This window comes from Vipera berus, assembly GCF_964194415.1.
Source record: "Vipera berus genome assembly, chromosome: 10".
NCBI lineage: Eukaryota > Metazoa > Chordata > Lepidosauria > Squamata > Viperidae > Vipera > Vipera berus.
The window spans coordinates 135919-156836 of NC_138213.1; the positions used below are offsets into that span (position 1 = coordinate 135919).

The 20918-nt window shown below is 52.6% G+C and overlaps 2 protein-coding genes across 3 annotated transcripts; one reads left to right on the forward strand and one right to left on the reverse strand.

The window, feature by feature from the left end:
• Window positions 1–964: 964 nt before the first annotated feature.
• On the forward strand, window positions 965–11864 carry DHX38 (DEAH-box helicase 38). Of its 2 annotated transcripts, XM_081335815.1 has the most exons (26): window positions 1055–1420; window positions 1500–1666; window positions 1736–1846; window positions 1938–2109; window positions 2201–2319; window positions 2400–2476; window positions 2919–3074; window positions 3212–3373; window positions 3453–3560; window positions 4726–4841; window positions 4932–5069; window positions 5349–5535; window positions 5693–5878; window positions 7781–7921; window positions 8004–8114; window positions 8194–8310; window positions 8724–8831; window positions 8907–9019; window positions 9156–9364; window positions 9456–9610; window positions 9691–9846; window positions 9935–10069; window positions 10889–11014; window positions 11110–11205; window positions 11449–11570; window positions 11666–11864. In XM_081335815.1, the coding sequence occupies exons 1-26, from the start codon at window positions 1089–1091 to the stop codon at window positions 11748–11750; spliced, it is 3705 nt and encodes a 1234-aa protein (XP_081191941.1). In that variant the 5' UTR covers window positions 1055–1088; the 3' UTR covers window positions 11751–11864. The 2 variants fall into 2 exon arrangements, with proteins under 2 accessions (XP_081191942.1, XP_081191941.1); XM_081335816.1 differs by lacking the exon at window positions 1500–1666 and having other exon boundaries at window positions 965–1420.
• Window positions 11865–11987: 123 nt separating this feature from the next.
• On the reverse strand, window positions 11988–17138 carry PMFBP1 (polyamine modulated factor 1 binding protein 1; the record flags this gene model as incomplete). The annotated part of the gene is made up of 15 exons (XM_081335637.1): window positions 11988–12094; window positions 12359–12548; window positions 12776–12869; window positions 13051–13125; window positions 13250–13416; window positions 14220–14387; window positions 14534–14657; window positions 14740–14869; window positions 15220–15397; window positions 15501–15658; window positions 15758–15878; window positions 15984–16136; window positions 16504–16683; window positions 16790–16999; window positions 17079–17138. 15 exons carry the CDS (start codon window positions 17136–17138, stop codon window positions 11988–11990), a joined length of 2115 nt encoding a protein of 704 aa, XP_081191763.1.
• Window positions 17139–20918: the final 3780 nt, after the last annotated feature.

Genomic DNA, 20918 nt, shown 5'->3' on the forward strand with positions numbered 1-20918 from the left:
CTGGAAAAAAAGCCTACTCCCTGAATTTGAGAGAGAAACAATATCTTTGCTTTTTCAACCTCCCAAACTACAAGTACATCAAGCAAAGTGAAAAACATTTCATTAATGGGGTGGTGGTGTCAGGTTTTTACCTAGGGCAGGGGTAGGCAACCTCGGCTCTTTGATGAGTCATGGACTTCCAACTCCCAGAATATGCTGACTGAGGAATTCTGGGAGTTGGAAGTCCATGAGTCATCAAAGAGCCGAGTTTGCCTACCCCTGACCTAGGGTATAGAAATGATACATTCAATATAAATGATCCACCAGAAAGCAACAAATTCAAAGACATTGTTTAAGATGGGAGAAAAGAGATGCTGTTGAAATAGGTTGCATCTCCTCTTTTCCCTCGGGTTTGTTTCTGTAACACGGAAGGACTTCAGAATACAGTCCTATTATCTGACTGACGAAAGGGGCTGGTTTTCACACATCAAAGGGAATGGATTTGGCTGAAAAGGAAAATATGGTTTCCTACACTCCAGAGGAGAAGGCATCCTAAAATGCTAACACAATATTACCTTTATTAATGTATCAGTAACAAAGTCCCAAATCCCAAGAAATACTAGAAACATTAAATCAACAGGCAGCCTGGACTAAAATATTCTGCGAGCAAAAAACCAAATGGTGACAACCGCGGGCTTGGAGCCAAGCCCAGGCTTTCAAATGCTCCCAGGATCTCAGTTGATCTAATAGCTTTTAAAGAACGGCAGGAAACTTTTCGGACTTGGCTCCCGCCCGGCACACGGACAAGCCCGCGCGGTCTTCCAGGGGACATTTTTGGAGGAAGGCCCGGCCCGGGAGACGGCCAAGGTTCCCTGCCGACTCCGACACCCGAGAACAAGCAGGCAGCCCTGGCCGCGCTGTGCATAAGGACCGGGCCGGAACCAGCCCAAGCGACGGCAGGCCAGGAAATTCCGAGGCGGCGGAATTTCGCCTAGATCGGCCCTCCGCGGCTCTATGGCGGAAGAAGGGCCAAAAGGACGGCCGCCGCGGGGCATTCTGGGACGGCCGGCCCCGCTCCGTCCGGAAGAGGAAGCGTCGCGCAGGGGCCCATGGAGGAGCGCGCGGAGGAGGCGGCGGCGGCGGAGGAGGCCTCGCTGCACCGGCTGGCCGGGCTCGCGCCCGAGGGTCAGGTGGGGGGGCTGGTGCTGGTCAAGCGGCGTAGCGCCGCCGAGGAGCAGCACGTCTTCAAGATCCCGGCGCCGCGCGCCTCCCTGCTGGGCCTCGACCTGCTGGCCGCCCAGAAGCGCCGCGAGCGGGAGGACCGGTCCGCCAAGAGGCCCCGCGGCGGGGCGGCCGAGGAGGGTGGGGGCGAGCCGCCCCGGCAGCTGCCGGAGGAGACGGGCGACGGGGCGGAGCGGGGCAGCCGCCGGCGCAGGGACAGGTGAGCGGGGCGGGCGGCGGTCCGTCGGGGCTCCGGGGCCGCCCGGCAGGCCGGCTGAGCTCCCGTCCCTCCTCGGCAGGCAGTACCGCTCGGCCCAGGCGGAGACGCCGTCGCACCCGGGGGGCGTCAGCGAGGGCTTCTGGGAGCGCAGCCGGCAGCGGGAGCGCGAGCGGCGGGAGCAGGGCGTCTTCGCCTCGTCCAAGGAGAAGGAGCGCCGGAGGGAGCAGGAGCGCAAGCAGGACCGAGGTGAGCCCGAGCCCGGCGCCGGCCCCACGGGGCCCTCCGCCTGCGCCACTGACCGGCCTTTCTCCACAGAGACCCGCGACTGCAGCCGGCGCAGCTCCCGTGGTGAGAAGGAAGGCTCTTCGGAGAGGAGCAGGAGTGTCCCGAGTAGCGAGCCGGAGAGCCCGCGGCAGCCACCCAAAGGTGCTTGGCGCGGGGTGCCTGCCTGGCGGGGGGGGGGTGGGCTTTGCTCCTCGCTGGCTGGCTCGCTCACTCGTTCCTTTCCGGTGCTCAGATGCAGCCACGCCGTCGCACTCGAGCTGGGAGGAGGAAGACAGCGGTTACAGCGGGTCCCGCCGCTCCCAGTGGGAGTCTCCCTCCCCGTCTCCCTCCTGCCGGGACACCGAGCGGAGCCACCGGACCCCTGCTCAGCCTCGGGAGAGCGAGAAGCGGGGGGACCGTGAACGGTACGGTGGGGCTAAAGGCTCAGAAGGTGGCCTGAGGTGGTTGGGCAGCAAGAGTTGTGAGCGTGAACTTTGCAGTGGTTGCCCTTTGCAGGTCCAGCAGGAGCAGGTGTCCTGAGGAGACTCCTTTGCCCACCCCTACTTACAAATACAACGAGTGGGCTGACAACCGAAGGCATTTGGGTGGGCCCCCTTGGCTCTCCAGAGGCAGGGGTAAGATATGAAGAATGGGGAGAGGCCCGGGCTTGCTTTATTCCAAGGTAGAATCGGCATCTCACCAGATCTGTTTCTAGGGAGATGCGAGGATGGGGAAGACGGCATTGCATTTGAAACAGAGGAAGAACGGCAGCAATGGGAAGACGATCAGCGGGTGAGTTGGCAGTTTTAAGCCCTGGGATGACCTCTTGGTTATTTTGCTATTTGAGGCAAAATGGCTGAAAGGGGAGAAATGGAGCAAGAAACTTAGAATGAGACCAAAGCAAACCTCAGGTTGACAAACTGAGGTGGCTGTGGCTGCTTTTCACCTTCTAAGTGTGGGCTATGGGTGTGAGGTGAAATAGGTTCCAGCTGACCAACCCTTAGGAAGAGACCTCTCCCTGGGGCTTGGAGGTTTCTTTTTGCCTCTCTGGGTGAAACGGCTGTGTGTGCGTGTGTGTGATATCAGATCTGTTTGCAATTGTTTGTAGTGTTGAGGAAAGGGCTTCTTCTTCAGCCTGGGGGCGGGGGAGCTATTGTAACTCTGTGAGCAGCACAAGAGAAGATACCTTGTTTTTCTCTGGGGAAACTTTGTAACCATTTTTGCTTCTATTCAGCAAGCTGACCGGGACTGGTATATGATGGATGAGGGCTACGATGAGTTCCACAACCCCCTGGCTGCCTCCTCAGAGGAGTACGTGAGGAAGCGTGAGCAGCACCTGCAGAGGCAAAAGCAGACACGCATCTCAGCTCAGCGCAGGCAGATCAATGAGGTAAGGCAGGGGCCTGGGGCTCAGCTGTGATCCAGAAGCTGAGAGTCCACTTGTTCTCTGCCATTGCTGGGAGCCCTGCAAGGCCTGCTTGGCCCAGAAGTGGAGGCTGCTGCCTGATTTAACCTTTTGCTCGGCAGGATAATGAGCGCTGGGAGACCAACCGCATGCTGACGAGTGGTGTGGTGCATCGGCTGGAGGTGGAGGAGGACTTTGAGGAGGATAACGCTGCCCGGGTGCATCTTCTGGTGCACAACCTGGTACCTCCTTTTCTTGATGGGCGCATTGTTTTCACCAAGCAGGTGAGATGACGTGATGCTGGGGGGGGGAAGCAATGGACGTTTCTTGCCTTAAAATTATCCCTTTTTTCACTCTTTTCAGCCTGAGCCCGTCATCCCTGTCAAAGATGCCACCTCTGACCTGGCTATCATTGCCCGCAAAGGCAGCCTGTTGGTGCGGAAGCACCGGGAGCAAAAAGAGCGAAAGAAGGTGCTGGCTGAGTCTCTTGCTGTGTGGGTGCTGGCGGGTCCCCGACTCCTTCCTAGAGGGCTGGTTTGGCCTGTTGTTGAAGACAACAGGCTAGAAAGCGGGAGACCATGAGTTCAAGTCCAGCCTCTCAGCCCACCCCACTTCAAAGATTGTTGTTGTGGGGGTTAATTAAAGGAGAAAGGTGTGGTGGATATGTTCACTGCCTTGAGTTGTTTGTAAGAAGAATAAAGGCAGATTTAAGGAAAATAATAAGCAAAATAAATAATATAATCCCCCCATAACCGTTAACAGCAGGGAAGGCAGATGTAGCACTCAAGTGGCTTGTAGTAAGGGGCCCAGGATCAGTTGTGTAAGCTGAGGGAAATCCTGAGGCAGGAAGCTGGAGGGGGGGGCACTGAATGGTGAGGAATCCCTGATCTGGAGAAAAACATACCATCTTCCAGGTGGGGTAGCACTCTCCACAAAGGGCTTTGGCTGGCAGCCAGTTGAAGCTGAGCAAAGGCTCTTGTAGCTCCGGTTTCCATTACTGGTGGGAGCCAGAGATACAGAAATTTGAGGAAGTCTAGGTTCTCCTCACCTTCTAGTGAGGGGGCTGTAATGCGTTGCCCAAGGGGCGGCAGCCTCTGAACTTTACTTTCTGTGATTGGGATGCAGCAGGTAAGAGCTGCTGTTTGTGTATAGCACCTAAGTTACCAATGCAGCATTGTTTACTGGAAGCTTTTGAGGTATCATTTGAAAGGTGCCCCCACCTGGTTCAGCAGCCAGGTACCTGTGGGGCCAATCGTTTCAAACTGATCCTATGCGGCTTCCTCATCCCAGTGGTAGTGCTGTGGGATCTTGTCTTAGGGGATTTAAGGAGCAGCAAGAAAAGAGCATTTTTCTCTAATAGCGCCTCTTGCTGGAGATGCACCCACACGGCTGACCTTTAACCTTGAGAACAGAACTGTTGCTCTGAAGGGCATTTGGGGGCCTGTGTGTCCAGTGACGGCTCATTTAATTGACCGGTTTATATTAGCTGCAACTACATTCACTTGATTTCTTGCTTGGTAATAGATTTCTGTCAGTGCACGGGCTTGGCTCCTACCATTAGTTTCTTGTTACCAGGCTTGTTATTTTGCAGGAGTGAACCAAGGGCAAGCATAACTGCTTGATGTTGCTTTTTTAGGCCCAGCACAGGCACTGGGAGCTGGCAGGTACGAAACTTGGGAACATAATGGGCATAAAGAAGGAAGAGGAAGAATCAGGGCAAATCCTGGCTGAGGATGGCACAGTGGATTACAGGTAGGGTGGAGGTCAGTTGTAAAGATCTGGTTGGGGGGGGTGGGTAGAGTGACCTGAAAGGATGAAAAGCTCTGAACCCTCCCCTTGCAGGACAGAACAGAAGTTTGCTGGACATGTGAAAGAGAAAAGTGAGGCAAGCAGCGAGTTTGCCAAGAAAAAGTCGATTGTGGAGCAGAGGCAGTACTTGCCCATCTTTGCTGTTCAGCAAGAGCTTTTGACAGTTGTCAGGTCTGCACTTCCCTCCCTTTCTCCTCTAGCTTTCACCAAGACTTCTCTTGGAACAGACAATGGGATGGGAGGGCAGTGTCCTACTGAAGCCAGTGCTACGCTGTCGCGTATCCAGTAAATTCTGGTATAAGTCCTGGCAAATAAAATGATGTAGAATGCCTGTATTAAACACTGTAGGGAATATCAGGGCATTTTGTAAATTTAAAAATCCAGGAGGGGGTAAAGGGTCTTTATGCAGCATCGTTGCAGCCAGTGACAGAGCTTGCTGTCTCCTGACAGAGACAACAGCATTGTGATTGTCGTGGGAGAGACAGGCAGTGGCAAAACAACGCAGTTGACACAGTACCTACATGAGGATGGCTACACGGACTATGGAATGATTGGCTGCACACAACCACGCCGAGTGGCGGCCATGTCTGTGGCTAAGCGTGTTAGTGAGGAGATGAATGTGGCCCTTGGGGAGGAGGTAAGCAGCAGGCCAATGGGCATCTGGGGGAGGCCATGGGTTGGCTTCCTTCACTCAGAGGCCAGCCAAGGGCCACGGGGGCTGGGCCCTTTCTGGCCTGCTTGGAGAGTTTTTTTATTTTTTATTTATTCACCTTTGGGCCTTGTGTCTGGGCCAGGTGGGCTATGCCATCCGCTTTGAGGACTGCACTTCAGAGAGCACCGTGATTAAGTACATGACGGATGGGATCTTGCTTCGGGAGTCTCTGCGTGAAGCTGACCTTGATCACTACAGTGCCATCATCATGGACGAGGCTCATGAACGCTCACTCAACACAGATGTGCTGTTTGGGCTCCTGCGAGAAGTAGGTTGCAGGGTGGGTTTTGCCCAGGGTTTCTGGCAGGGCTCCTGTAGTGGATGAAACATACATGCCGGTGTGTGTGCTACTGGGTATTGAAGAGTAGATAATAAGGTGGAGCTAGGACCAAGGCTGAAATTGTCTCTTAGTAGGTAAAGCTAGGCATGTTGATATTCTTCCAGCCCCACTTTTAATTTCCCAGGAAGCCGGGGTGGGTGGGTGGGTGTTGTAAACATTCTAGGTGTGGCCGGTCAATAGGTGGTGGTGGCAGCGGCGGCAGCAGCAGTTGTGAGCAAGCAACTCCAGCTTCTCCTCTTGGGAGCTGTGGGCATTTCACTGGAGCCCAGAGCCGCCTGTGTCATGGTTCCGATAGATGAAACCCTTCAAAAGAACTTTGAGGCATTGTTTTCCTTAAAGAATCTTTTATTTGGGAAATAACGTATGGGCACTACATAGTTAAACCCAAAAACTAAATTCCTTTCCCCCTAATACAAAGTAACAAAGTGCAATTCCCACCCCCAATAAACTGCCATAAATCACATTCTCCAATTAGCTTAAAGTCCGGGCTTTCTCCTTAGCTCCACAGTCCCCAAAACCTTATCAGATTGTCCTTGGGTTCCCACCACAGCCTTACGGCTAGCTGAGCTTACATCCCAACCCCCAACCACTGCACCTAACGTCTAAAGTAAGAAAAAGCATGTTAAGGGAATAGAGAAAATGGCTGCATTTTCATCAGTTGTCAAAGTGGGAACATCCAATATTAGCAGCATTGACAGCCTGATCCTGTGTTGCCCAGAACTGCCTGAATGGGAAGCATCTTTTCAATTGTATGTCTGAAGCCCTCTTTGATTTTATCCTAAGAGGGCCAACTTTTTGTTGAAAAAGCTGCTAATGTGGAGCGTTGTCATCCATTTTGAGGGCTTAGAGGACTGAGGGATAAAGAGCTCCTTGCTTGTGTTTCAGTGAAAGTGGCCCTGGGCCTGCTCAAGTCCTTCACCTGCTTAGGCTGTAATTGCCAACCTCGCTCAGCCTTTATCCATTCAGCAGTATGGCAGCATTGCCATAGGTAGCAACCCAGAGCCCTCTAGAGATGCTGCTCCTAGCAGCCTGGCTTTATAGGGCCTTCAGAGCAGATTTGTCAGCCATACCAGGTAGACGAGACAGGAAACGTGACCAAACGAGCTCATTCTTTTATTGTAAGGTTATATTAACATAGTCTTGAGAGTCAACTTTGCCTTTACAGTTTATGAACTCAGGGAGGATCCCTTCTGAGCCTCTTGTTCCACCCCCTGTGCAGCTGGGGTGGGGCGAGGCTCCTTCCTTTCCCATTCCCTAGGCAGCATTTCTTCACCTGTCTCCAAAGATCTTTCCTGCGTATCAGTGGTCTTATTCAAAGCAACAGTTTCATGGGCTGCTTCTTAAATATAGTGTGCTACAGGGTCTCCTGTTTGAGCAGAGGGAGGGTTGGCCTGGACGACCTACAAAGTCCCTTGTTTAGATCTTTCTCTGTCAGGGTGTTTCTAGTACAATCTTCAGAATGATTCTTTGCTCTACAAATGACTAGGAACTCCTCCTAAAGTTAATGTGGCCAGCCTCAGCCACACTCTGTGTAGTGCTGCTGGGTCAGAAGAAGGTGAGCACAATTGGTTGAAATGCATTGGCTGCCCATTTCAATATTTTGTTATATTGGGGGTTGCAAAGAGGCAGCTGATCAGAAGCAACCTATTGCATAGGCAGCCATGATATCTTTAGTTAGGAAACTGAAGTGGTGAATCCCTTAAGAACCGAGAAGCAAATGCTTTCACTCTGAAACTTTCATTGGGCAAAAGGAAGAAAGAATGCAAAATGAGTGGCTGCAAATTTGGGATTTTCATATTGCTCTTTGGCAACAATCTTGTCCTTTCATAGGTGGTAGCCCGGCGTTCAGATCTCAAGCTGATTGTTACCTCGGCCACCATGGATGCAGAGAAGTTTGCGTCTTTCTTTGGGAATGTGCCCATCTTCCACATTCCAGGCCGCACCTTTCCTGTTGACGTTCTCTTCAGCAAGGTATAGAAGTAGTCAGAGGCCTGGACCAGGCCGTCCAGCTGACAGCTGGATGGGTGCATCAGCCTCTTTTTTGCTCTTTCAGACTCCGCAAGAAGACTATGTGGAGGCAGCAGTGAAGCAGGCCCTGCAGGTCCACCTCTCCAGTGCCGCTGGAGATATCCTCATTTTCATGCCAGGCCAGGAGGACATTGAGGTGAGTCCATCTGTGGGCGTGTTTTAAGATCCTAGTCAGCCCTATAATGCATATATATTCACCTCACTTCGTCCTGCAGGTCACGTCTGAGCAGATTGTGGAACATCTGGAAGAGCTGGAAAATGCTCCTGCCCTGGCCGTGCTACCAATCTACTCTCAGCTACCCTCAGATTTGCAGGCCAAGATCTTCCAGAAGGTACAGCCTGTTGCTTTTCCACTAGTGACAATCTCGGATTTACTTGGCAATGGTTGCTGGAAGCTTGAAGAGTCTTATCATGGCTTCTGCCAAGCTCAAAATTAGAATAGTTGGCAAGCAGCCTGATCTGCAGCAAAAGTGAGAGTCCTGGGAATAGATGGATTTTATGCCATGGCTTGAGAAGTCAAACATCTTTCTCTTCTTAGGAAGTAGAAACTAGAAGCTTTTTCAGGAGCTGTGGATACAGGCCATTTCAATCAAAGGGATTGTTAAGCCTTTGCAGGACTTAGCTTCTGAAAGCAAAGATGCTGGAGTCAAAAGCCACCCCCTCAGAGCCTTTCCTTGGGGGAAGCGAGTGTTTCAAAGTTGCTGATGGATTGGCAGCTGCATCTTGAAACTTGGATTCTTGGCAGGCACCAGATGGAGTCAGAAAGTGTATTGTGGCGACCAATATTGCAGAGACCTCGTTGACGGTTGATGGGATCATGTTTGTGATTGACTCCGGATATTGCAAACTGAAGGTAAGGAAGCGTGCTTAGGGAACGTGTAAAGTCCTAGGGATGAAGCCCCGACTTACCCTACTTGTTACATCTCAGGTCTTCAATCCACGGATTGGCATGGATGCTCTGCAGATCTATCCAATCAGCCAGGCTAATGCAAATCAGCGCTCTGGCCGAGCTGGAAGGACAGGCCCAGGTCAGTGTTTCAGGTAGGAGTTGTACGTATCCAAAGGGTCTCCTTGCAGTGAGAGGGTGCTGCAGTCAATGCTTGGCTGCAGCTGCCAAATCTGGTTCTGCCGTGGCCCAGGCTGTTCCACTGAGGTGGTTGCTCTCTTTCCCGAGCAGACTGTACACCCAAAGTGCATACAAGAACGAACTGCTGAGCACAACTGTCCCCGAGATCCAGCGTACCAATCTGGCCAACGTGGTGCTGCTTCTCAAGTCTTTGGGGGTGCAGGACCTGCTGCAGTTCCACTTTATGGATCCCCCTCCAGAAGACAACATGCTCAACTCAATGTACCAGCTGTGGATTCTTGGGGCGCTTGATAACACAGGTTGGGTGGAACAACCCTTCCCCCATAGGTGTGTGTGGGGAGGTTGTGCTTCTTCTGTGGGGCTTGGCTCAGAAGATCACTGTCCCCCCAGGTGGCCTGACATCGACTGGACGCCTGATGGTGGAGTTTCCCCTCGATCCAGCCCTCTCCAAGATGCTGATTGTTTCTTGTGATATGGGCTGCAGTTCTGAGATCCTGCTGATCGTCTCCATGCTCTCGGTCCCAGCCATTTTTTACCGGCCAAAGGTGGGTCAGGGACTCTTTGGGTCATTGCTGTCAGGAGTGGTCTTCCCGATCTGTCACTTTTCTTTCTGCCATCTCTGCAGGGTCGGGAGGAAGAAAGCGACCAGGTGCGAGAAAAGTTTGCTGTTCCCGAGAGCGACCACTTGACTTACCTCAATGTTTATCTGCAGTGGAAAAATAATAGTTATTCCACGCTCTGGTGCAACGAGCACTTTGTTCACGCAAAGGCCATGCGCAAGGTGGGCGTTTGAGCAGGCCCAAGAGGTGCCAGCTGGGCGCAGAGCAACTCTGGGGGGAGCTGAACCTGCTCTGGCCCTTGCTTTCCAGGTGCGGGAGGTGCGGGCACAGCTGAAGGACATCATGGTACAGCAACACATGAGCCTGGCTTCCTGTGGCACTGACTGGGATGTGGTTCGCAAGTGCATCTGTGCTGCTTACTTTCACCAGGCTGCAAGACTGAAGGTGAGGAGGGGCTCTGCTGCTGCCCTGCCCCATCTGTTGCACCCCCAAGGCGGCCTTGCCGCTTGCTGGGCTTGTCTCCTCCCCCATCGTCCTCAGCCAGATTCATTTTTGGGAGTCTCAGAAGGTGCAGGCCAGGTCTGGATCCAGCACCAAGGAAGCTTCAATTTATTTATTTATTAATCAAATTGATATACAATAGCCACCCATCTCATTGGAAGTGACTCTTGGCAGCAGAAAATAATAAAACCAAAATGTAAAAATAGTTGTTACAAAACACTCATTTTAAAAATATAAACACCCATCATTAAAAATCAAACCACACAAACACACACACATACATACACAGAGCGCAACCACAGGGAAGCCACCTTAAAAAGTCCCATGTTTACTGAGACCCCAAGCCTGAAGACATAACCAGGTTCTGAGGACATCCTTGACTATCAACAGGGATAGAGCTAACTTGAGGGGTGGGGGGAACGTTGCATAAAGTGGGCACGACTCCTGGGACCCTTCAAATGTAGGACCCTCGTGTATGAAACTTGTGGCCCTCCGTCAGGCGTTCTCTTGGTTAACCCAGACCCAGTCCACGAAGGGATGTTCTCCTGGAATGCCGTGTCCAAAATCCCATGTTCCTGTCTCAGCATGGAGGATTAATTACAGATTTTCCACATCGCTTGCACCCAAGTGCTCGTCCCCCTTTTCTCTAGTGTCTTCTGGCTGTTCCAGGCCGGTTTTGTGTTCAGGTTGATTTCCTAAAGCAGTTAAAGGCCTACGAAGGAACTGGAGTCGGGCAACGCTGACCTTCTTGCTCTGCTACAGGGCATCGGGGAATATGTCAACATCCGCACGGGGATGCGCTGCCACTTGCACCCTACCAGCTCGCTTTTTGGGATGGGCTACACTCCCGACTATATTGTCTACCATGAACTGGTGATGACTACCAAGGTGAGAACGGTGCCTGCAGCCGATGATTCTGGCAGGTGGGGGTGGACCTGTTTTTCCCCACTACGGGCTCCCTCACCTCTGCCTTTACCCTGCAGGAGTACATGCAGTGCGTCACAGCGGTGGATGGTGAATGGCTGGCTGAATTGGGGCCCATGTTCTACAGCATCAAGCATGCTGGCAAGTCTCGTCAGGTGAGAATGAGCTGCTGAGGGAGCATCTAGTTGCTCCAAAAGAAAGCCAACTGGATCTGATTCTGGCAGGCTGCAGTTCTTGCTTGGAAATACTTTTTTTAAAAAACTAATACCCCTGCTCATCAATCACGATATAAACATCAGGTCTGTGTAACAACAGTATTTGGGTTGGGCCACGTTTCATAGTAAAGCAAGGTGGAAGACGACGGATGACGCCTTGCGTGGTTGCTTTTTCTATTTCAGGAGAGCCGGCGGCGAGCCAAGGAAGAAGCCTCTGCCATGGAAGAAGAGATGGCGCTCGCGGAAGAGCAGCTCCGTGCCCGCAGGGAAGAACAGGAGCGCTGCAACCCAGTGGGCAGTGCCAGGTATGGCCCTGTGGGCGTCTCTTCCGGGGGGGGCGGAGTCCCAAGCCTGGTGTAGTCTGCTCACTTCAGCCTCCTGTTTGTGCCCCTTTTTGCAGATCCACAAAGATTTATACACCAGGCCGCAAGGAGCAAGGCCGGCTTGCCACCCCTCGCCATACACCAGCACGCTTTGGCCTCTAGCCATGGACACCTCCGCATTATATATAGCTTTGCGTTGGCTCTGTTGGCCGGACCCTTATGCTGCTGAGATCAGGATATCATTTTATTGTTTATATAAACATTGTTGCTCCTGGACTTTTTTGGTGGCTGTTGTTTTGGTGTCAACAGAATGGGTCCTTTTTTCAAGCAAGGGTGGTACTCTGGTAGAAGTGGGACATCATGACAGCTGCTACAAATGGGGCACTTAGATAAGTTGCCTCAATAGCAAAGCTGGGTCTGCAGGAAGGGATCACTTCTGGCTGTAGACCAGCTTTTCTGGACATGGTTTATCTTCTCTCCAGATCTGCCTTCTCTGGCTTTGGCCCCTGGAAAGGCAGATGAGTGCAATGGGAGTAGAAGCGCTTGTTCACAACAGAAGTATGTGCCAGAGTTGTCGCAGTACAGCCTGTGGCTCCAAATCACTGTTGTGGAGAGCCTGCAACCAAAGACTTCATGTTTAGACCCACTCGCCAGGCCAGGCCAGGCCAGGCCAGACCCAACCCATCCTAGTCCAGCGTTCTATTTCTCCTGGTCCACTTGCTTCTACTTGCAAACAGGAGCTGGAGACCCAATTCTCTCCCATCCATTACCTTGCAGCCTCTTTTTGATTGTAGGCTGCCCGATTGGGAAGCAATAAGGTTTCAGCAAGACCAAGACCTCTTTTGTTAAGATGCAGATCAGTGTGTTTAAGAGTCTGCTGCAATAAAGAGGGTTCTGTGGGAGCAGGTCAAAGTATGCTTCCTTTAGGCCAGTGGTCCCCAACCTTTCCAGCTCCATGGACTGGCAACGGGGGGAGAGGGGGTGGTTTCACGCACTCACCCGCTACTTGTATGGCCCAATTCCCAACAGGCTGCAGACTGGTTCTGGTCTGCGGACCGGGGGTTGGGGACCCCTGCTGTAGGTAATCTCCATCTCCCTCTGCTACTTGGCCAATCAAGGAAATCGGAGGTGGGCTGTAATTGGGCATCATCTGCTCTCCTGCCAGTCTGGTGGTTCTTGGCACTCACCTTGATGCGCTCACATATAATGCGCTTTTCACTGGCTTCATTCTTCAGCTGTTGGTTGTCCTCTTGCAGCCTCTCCAATAGTTGATGCAGAAGGCTGTGGGAGGAAGAAGGGGTGCAAAGAACCCAGGGTTAAGTAACCCTAACCTCCATCATCATTGCAGGTGCCTGGAATTTAAAGGTGCCCATAGCCATTTTTCAGTCCATCCTAAACAAAGCATATGTGTGTGTGTGAAGGAACCCCACCCCAGCACCAAAGAGCAGCTTTTCTCACTCACTCTCTCTCGCCAGTGAGCTGGGCAATTTGCTTGATCTGCGTTCGGAGTTTGTGGCCCAGCTCCTCATTCACCTGCCTGTAACAAAAGGATGACGCTGAGGAAGCAGACGGCACCTCCCCTTTGCCCCAGATTGATCCCTAGCAAACAGCAGAAGCACCCATCTCTTTTGGGTTGTCCTCTGCTCACTTCTGACACTTACTTTTGCTCCTTTACCCACTGGCGAACATTGGCCAGCACCAGTTCGCTCTCCTGGTGTAGCCAGTGGTGGCCAGCACGGGATGCCTCCAAGGAGATTAGTAAGGATTCTATCTGCTGGTGAAGAAAACAGCGATCTGGGTTGGTTGCCATGCTGTGATCCAGAGTGATCTACTGCAAATGACCAGCCAAGGACAGCAGAGAAGGGCTAGAGACCAGAGTCACTCTACGCTCCTCAGGGCCAGCGCCCCTTCAGCCACCCTCTGAGCGAAATGGGCTGGGGCTCCATCAACAGAGAGCTTCTGGTTTGATTCCTGCCCACCTTTAGGGAGTAACAGGACCTTGACTGACAATCACTGTTTCCCCCTTCTGCCCTCTTGGGTGGAATGCATGGGACAGCAGGCAAGGACGGGGGCAATGCAAGAATTCTTTCTTTTTGGAGATCTCCTTGAAACAGGCCAGTCGAGAGGACAGGCAAGAGGTCATTTCCCTCCCCAGTGCCTGGTTGCCCTCCTGGGGGCCAGGCAGTGCATGGAAGAAAGAATGGGGAGTCTGAGCTACAAATAGTGTGGAATGGTGGAGAGTGTGCAGCTAAGATGTGCTGGTGCTAGGAAGATAAATAGGGAACTAGTGAAGCTTGGAGGGCAGAGCCTACGGCATCCAGCACTAGAGGGCAGGCTGGGCCCACCCCACTCGCCCTATCCCTGTCCTCCATGCAATGCCAGCTGGTGGCCTCATGCCTATTTGCCAGAACTGCTCCTGCCAAACAAGGACAGGCAAAACGTGGCCCCTCCAGAACGCCTGCCACCTTTCATGTTGGGAGAGAGGCTGGGAAGGGTAGGAGCAATGCAGAAGTTGGAGCCCTTATTGAGGGTTTTGAGATCTCTGGTCCTTTTATCAGCTGATGTTTGGTGGTGCTGCCAGGACACAGGAGCTGCCCAGCCATTGGACATCAGCCCTCTGGGCTCACTCACCTCTTCTGCCTGGTGCTGCAGCTGCAGCCGGGCCTGCCTGAAGCGTCCATGCACCAGCCCCAAGGCAGCCATTTGCTTGGTCAGCTGCTCTTGCAGAGAACGGTTCTCTGCCTTCTGCTCCATCACACAGGCCTGCAGGCCCTGCACTCTCCACTCCGTCTCCTGTAACTGCATGGGAAGTTGGCCGTCATCGCCATCCCAGCGATGTGGCTCTCCAGATGCCATAGGTCAAGGCAGGTGCTCTCCGGGACAGAGAAACAGGCTCTTGCTTCTCCAGGGGAAGGGCTTGTTCCTGTCCACCTCACGCAGCTCACCTGCTGCCGCAACAGCTCCAGCTCCAGAGGTTGCCGCTCGGACCTGCTCAGCTCCTCCATCAGCTCCTTTAGCAGTTCTCTGGCAGAGATGGCAGCAGCAGAAGGACCACCTCCTCCCAAGAAGCTAAGAGGAAAGCAGTCGGTTATCTGCTACCCAGAGGCAGGTCCCCTCCCCAACCTGGCCTGCTTCAGCCGAGGGAAGAGACCTTTTCTGCTCCAGTTCTGCTTCAGCTAGGCGGCCTCTTCCAAGGAGAACCTCCAGTGGGCAGCCAACTTTCCCAAGACGCTGAGGCTCGAGGTCACTCTCCCACGGCTGCTCCTGGGCCACCTTCATTGCTGCGGGTAGAAGGAAAGGCTCAGGCAGGGCCCCAGGATCTTGGACTCCCGTGGACCAGCATGTTTGGACTGGGCCAGGATTACAGATATACTTTTTTTGCACCGACAGAAACTTGGAAGTTTTGTCTTATTCCTGCCACTCTCGGCAGTTGATGCTTCGGAAGCACTTGGCCCAGGCATTACAAAAATGGGATAAACGTCTCTAAGTAAGAATGAAATAGAATTTCTGCCTATCAGCTGGTGAGCAAGCAAGGAGAAGAAGGGAGAAGGGAAGGAGCAACCCACAAATTGGCCCTCTTGGCCCCCGTGTGATCTACCCCATCCGACACACCTGGAGCCAGCCTTCTTACCAGCCTTCCGGAACTGTTCCGGGCTCTTGGGCCTCCTTGGCTGCAGCACTGGGGTCACACCAGGCCGAGAGACCACTCGGCATTGCTTGGCCTCCTTTGAGGTAGCATTCAAGGGATGGGCCCAGTCCCAGAAGATGCTGCAATTAGCCCATGCCCTTTGAAGGAGCCTGTCCGGTTTCTGAATGGCACGGAGAAGAGGAGGGGCATGAGCGAGTGTCTATGTTCCCCTGGCAAAGCCCTCCCCAGCTGGTATCCCTGGGCAGATCAGCAGCTACGCTCACCCATTCCTTCTGTGTGCACAGCTGATGGCTCTGTCCCAGCAGGGCCTGCACTGGGCAAGCGTGGTGCTGCAGCACAGCCAGCTCCCGCAGTTGCCAATTCTGCTCCTTTGCTGCCTCTTGGCACAGGCTCTGCACAGCCAGTTCCAGGCGAGCCAGATCTGAAACAAGGCCCAGTCAGCCGGGACCCCTGGCTGCACATGCTGGGTTTAGTGTGGGAAGGACCAGCTGAGGGGACTGGAGAGGGAGGGGGCCTCTACCTTTCAAGGTCTTGCTGTTCAGCTCAGCCTCCCGTGCCAGCTCTAGCTTCAGTTCTTGCACCAGGGCCTGGTAGGCTTCCACCTGCTGCTGCAAACCCTCCTCTTTTGCCTGCTGTAGCCTCTAGGCAAGTCCAACCGAGACAAAGGTTGCTAGGTTTTTGCTCCTGTTGTGACAGGTCCCCCACTGCTTGCTCCAGCTGGCCAGCACTATCGGTACAAGGCCTACCTGATGAAGTATTGCCTGGCTGATCATCTGTTTTCTGTACTTTGTATCTGAGCAGCTGTGAGTCAACTTGTAAGATGCAAGCTCTCGGCGCAGGCTAGCCACGGCTTCCTTTTGCTGCTGCAGCTGAAACAGAGCCCATCTCAGGAGCCTCCTCTAGGGAGGAACAACCAGCATGTTGCATATGTCAGCTTCCCACCAGACAAGGCAATACGGCTCCTTCGGCAAAACCCCTCCCCCCCACACACACACACTCAGCAGCCACCTGCCCAAGCTTCCCAGACACGCCAAGGCTGGGTGTAAATAAGACATCATGAACTCATAAAAGATCAGGCTATTGTGGAACATAGGACAAGCACTCCCGAGATTTCTGTGTGTCAGAGCCAGGATTTAAATCCTAGGCCCTTTTCTCACCACAGACTTGAAGCTTGACATCTGTTGCAGTTCACACCAGAGTTTCCACCCCCCACACGCCAGCTTTCCTTCTATAGAGTGGAAGGAAAAGGGCTGTGGCCACACTCACCTTGCTGTGGCTGACTGCCAATTGTTCCTGAAGCTCCTGGATGGTCTGGTCTCGCTGGCCTGTGAGCTGCAAAGCCCAGCCCGTCTCCCAAGCATTGAGTTGCCCAAGGCCGTCCTCTGCTTGGCCGCTACTCCAAAGATTGCCCAGCTTCTTTGCACGCATGGCAGCCTTCCTCCTGGCCTACAGCAGAGCAGTTTAGGGTGAGGATGGTGGCAGAAAGGCTGTTGTTCGGTCTATTGCCCTCAGCTTCTCAGCACCATCAGGGGAGAACTTGACTAGTGATCACCTCTTCTTCCAGATGCTGCATCTGACTCTCTAGCTCGCCAACTTGGCCCAGAGCAGCTTGGTATTTCTTCTTATAAAGATCCAAGCTGCTTTCCAGAACTTGGATAGAAGTCTCTGCTTGCCTCAACTGCTCCTGCATATGCCAGTCCCGCTCAATTTGAAGAGAGCGCTCTCTTTCCTGCTCCTGGGTCACTGCCTTAGATTGTCGGAGCTGTGAAGTATACAGAGGCAGAGAAAATAAGGTGCTGCCCTGGCTTCCGGGGGAAGTAGAAGGGAGTTCTGAAGCTCACCTGGGCCTTGAGAACCTGGCACTCTTGGAGCAGCATCTCCAGGGCCTGATGCTGTCCCATCCTCTTGAGCTTACTGTGCTGCAACCCTGAAACTGCCCAGGGAGGGCAGCCTTGCTTGGATTCTGTAGAAATGGCATCACTCAGAGGTCAAGATGGGGAGCCTCTGGGGTGAGAGGGAAAGAGACCACCGAAGTTCCTCCTCCCTATGCAACAAGAAAGGCTCCCACCATGGCATCATCTTCTCCCCCACTGGCTGAAAATGACCTTAATTTGGAGGTACGGCACAAGCCCACCATGCAGGGCTGCAGAGGCTATGTGGAGAAAGGGAGGAGGAACTTTTCCCCAATGCATGTACATCTGCCAAGGAAAACTAGGGGTCTCTGCTAAAGTCCAGCAGAATGTCCATCCAAACAGTACTAGAGTCCATTTGTATGGAACAAGCCCAAACAGATAAAGCTGAAAAACAGTAACATACCTATAGACCCAGCTCTTTCATCTTTACCTCGCTAAAAAGCAGGTTTCAAAGCTGCTTCCCTGGCTGAGAGCCGGCCTCGCAACAGAGGATGGCCTCCACGGAGGAAAGGTATTGCTTGGGGCCTCTTAGTGCCACCCTTCTTCTGAACTGCCTGCTCCAGAAGAATGCTGCCTGGGAATTCGAGAGAAACAGTTGTGGCCTGGCTCACTCAGGACAGCCTCATCATGGGAGATTTGGCGTGTGCCCCCTGCTCTGCTCGATGACAAGGGCCTGCCTGGCCCAGGAGAAACCAAGGCGCCCGAGAAAGCAAGCACCAGTCCTCCTGCACATAAACTGTGAGAGGCATCCGAACCGAGGCTGGGCTGGATGACACTTTGGGATCTGCAAGGAGGCCACTTGCTTCTCACGGAAGGCCGAGGAAGAAACCCGAATGCCATCAGCTGGTCCCTTCCAGTCTTCCCCTTGCCAGGACGCAATGGGGCACCTCCTCTTTCCTTCCATGCATGAAAAAGCAAATATCTGTGGCCTGATGAGAAGCTAGCAGCTTTCCTGGCTGGGAGAGACCTTTAATTCAGGGCTCCTGGGAGCCTTATTAATCCTCTGGGTTGGCAGAACTGAAGGCCTGGTACTGAGCGCTGAGACCCAATACCCAGCACATGGATTTTTCCACAGAGTCTGGCTTCAATGCATATTGCGTCGCTCTACCATGCAGAGATTCATAGCCTCTTTCAGAATGTGGCACCTTTCCTGGCATTAAGCCCATTCTTGGAGGCCTGGCACTAATCCAGGAGGTAGAGGCTTGCCATTTTTGTGCTGCAAGCCGCCCAGAGTCAGAGGTGGGCGGCAACCTCTGGAGGGAGGGTTTTCAGGCCTGGCTGTGGCATGGCCACTGAAACAGCACTTGCCGGTGGAACGTAGGACAATGACTCCCAATGATTTCACCACTGTTGAAGGACGAGAAGACTTTTTCTCAATATCTAGTAAGTCCTTGGTTTCTAGAAACTCTGAAACAAACAAAACTGGCTTGACATCAGCCCTGCGCTTTGCTCAAAAACAAGCCTCAAGAAGGAAGTTGCTGGGCCCTGAAATCCATCTCCATTGGCAGACAGAACCATTTGCCATTTTACTACAGGCAGGATCCCTCTGAAATACTCCACCCCGGAGGCTCTTTGGGGCCTGACAGGCACAGACCTTATTAACATTTATCTCCAACATCATTAAGATGTTTCCTGGAAAATTAATTGAGATACTCATTAAAAATAAATGAAGAAAAATGTGTTGCATGGTGCTTGCTCTGAGCTCATAAATCACAGCTCAAAGCTTTGGGTGGCTGTGCAGACAATTAATGTGGGCCAATTTGTTTTACTTTGACTCTGAAAATTAGAAAGCAAACCTGAAGATTATATAGGGTTTATATGCAGTGAGAATGCATATTTTAGGACAGAACAGGAACATTGTGGGATATCAAAAGCCAGCGAGGTTTCTGTCTCAGAGGCGCTGACAAATTGGGCCTCCATCCCAAGGAATGGGCAGAATTCCTCTCCCTGTGCAAACTGTCCTCACTTTGCACTCTGCTGGCAGGAGTGACCTGCAAAACTAGCAGCAAGTTGACTGGAGAAAAGTGCCAGAATCCATCCTTACAGAATACAGAATAACTGAGATGGAAGGGACCTTGGAGGTCTTCTAGTCCAACCCCCTGCTGAAGCAGGAGACCCTATAGCATGCCAGACAAATGGTCGTCCAATCTCTTCTTGAAAATCTCCAGTGATGAAACACCTACAATGTCTGGAGGCAAGCTGTTCCACTGGTTAACAGGAAATCACTATCAGGAAATTACTCCTTAGTAACTAGGTTGGTTCTCTCCTTGATAAGTTTCCATCCATTGTTTCTTGTCTTGCCTTCAGGTGCTTTGGAGAATAGGTTGACCCCCTCTTCTCTGTGACAGCCCCTCAGATATTGGAAGATGCTATGTCACCCCTAGTCCTTCTCTCCGTTAGACTAGACATACCCAGTTCCTGCAAGCATTCAATCTTAAGTTTAGCCTCCAGGTCCCTAATCGTTTGGTTGCTCTTTTTTGCACTTTCTCATCTCAACCTCTTTTTTGTATTGTGGTAACCGAAACTGGATGCGGTAGCATTCCAGATGTGGTCTTACCAAAGCAGCATAAAGCAGTACTAACACATCACGTGAGCTTGATACTATCCCTGGCTGCTTCCAGGCAGAAGAAAAGCAGGAGAGGAAGCCTGTGGAGATGTCACGTCCAAGAGGCCACTGTTCACCAGATCGCTTTGCATGGCAGCTGAAGGTCCTCCGGCCAGTGATGCCTTCTGAGAAGGGACTTGGCTGCATGGCCTCCATAAGCCAATCTTTGGTTCTGAACACAAACCTGGCCAAATCTCCACTATCTGATCATTTTTTAAAGAGGCCCCAGAGACACGACGCCATTCGTTGATCGGCTTTTGCCCCAAGCAGGAGAACATTGAGAAAAAGTAGCTTGCTCAATTTTGCAAAGGAAGATCTGTCCCTGTCAATCACAGGCGGTACATCTCTCGTTCGAGGCGACAGCTTTGGTTGCATCTGAAGTCCGGCACACATCTCAGTATTCCTAAGCTCCATCTGCCCGCCCTTCCCAGGGCTGAGCAAGGGGTTGTGATCTTCTGCACACTGTCAATTCTACAGCCTTGACACATGCTTTCTGCCTTTACTCTGGCAAGGGCCTTTTCCCACTGGAGCTGGGGCAGCGGCCAAGCAGCCCATCCACTGGGCCTGTCCACCTGGCCCTGCTGGAGGGCAGCAAGGGGAGCCTCCCACCCGTGTCTGTGCAATCCCCCTTCTTCCCCCAGCAAGCTTCAGTGGAGAGATCCGCAAATAGCAACTCTTTGAAAATGTACTTTGATAACCAGGCATTAGAAGCAACTCATGGCACGGTGACAGCCTGACAGAAGGAAAATGCATTAAGTGTCATTTTCAGAGCCCTTAAAATGCCTTTGTTCTGTCAAGAGCGACCATTATTGGCTCTCTGAGGCTGTTGGAAGGGAAAGGGTTACACACTGGGAGAAGCCCTTTGGGGAGAGCCTCTCAGCAGGGAGGGAGGCGCCTATGGGGGCTGCCAGCCTTCCCCAGCCTTGGTCAACTCTTGGGACTGACGGGAGAAACGGAGGGGACAGAGGTCGTAGGAGAGCTCCTAGCTTGCCCCAGCTGTCCCCCAAGACTGCCATGGAGCATCTGGAGAAAGTGGAAGGAAGGAGGGAGATGCCTCTTGGGAGTCCAGAGGGGCAGGAAGGCCATCCAAGCCAGAGTCATTGTGGAGGGTGAGATTTCATTGGTGCAGCCTTCTTCCCCTTCCCAAGACCAGGGTTGCTACC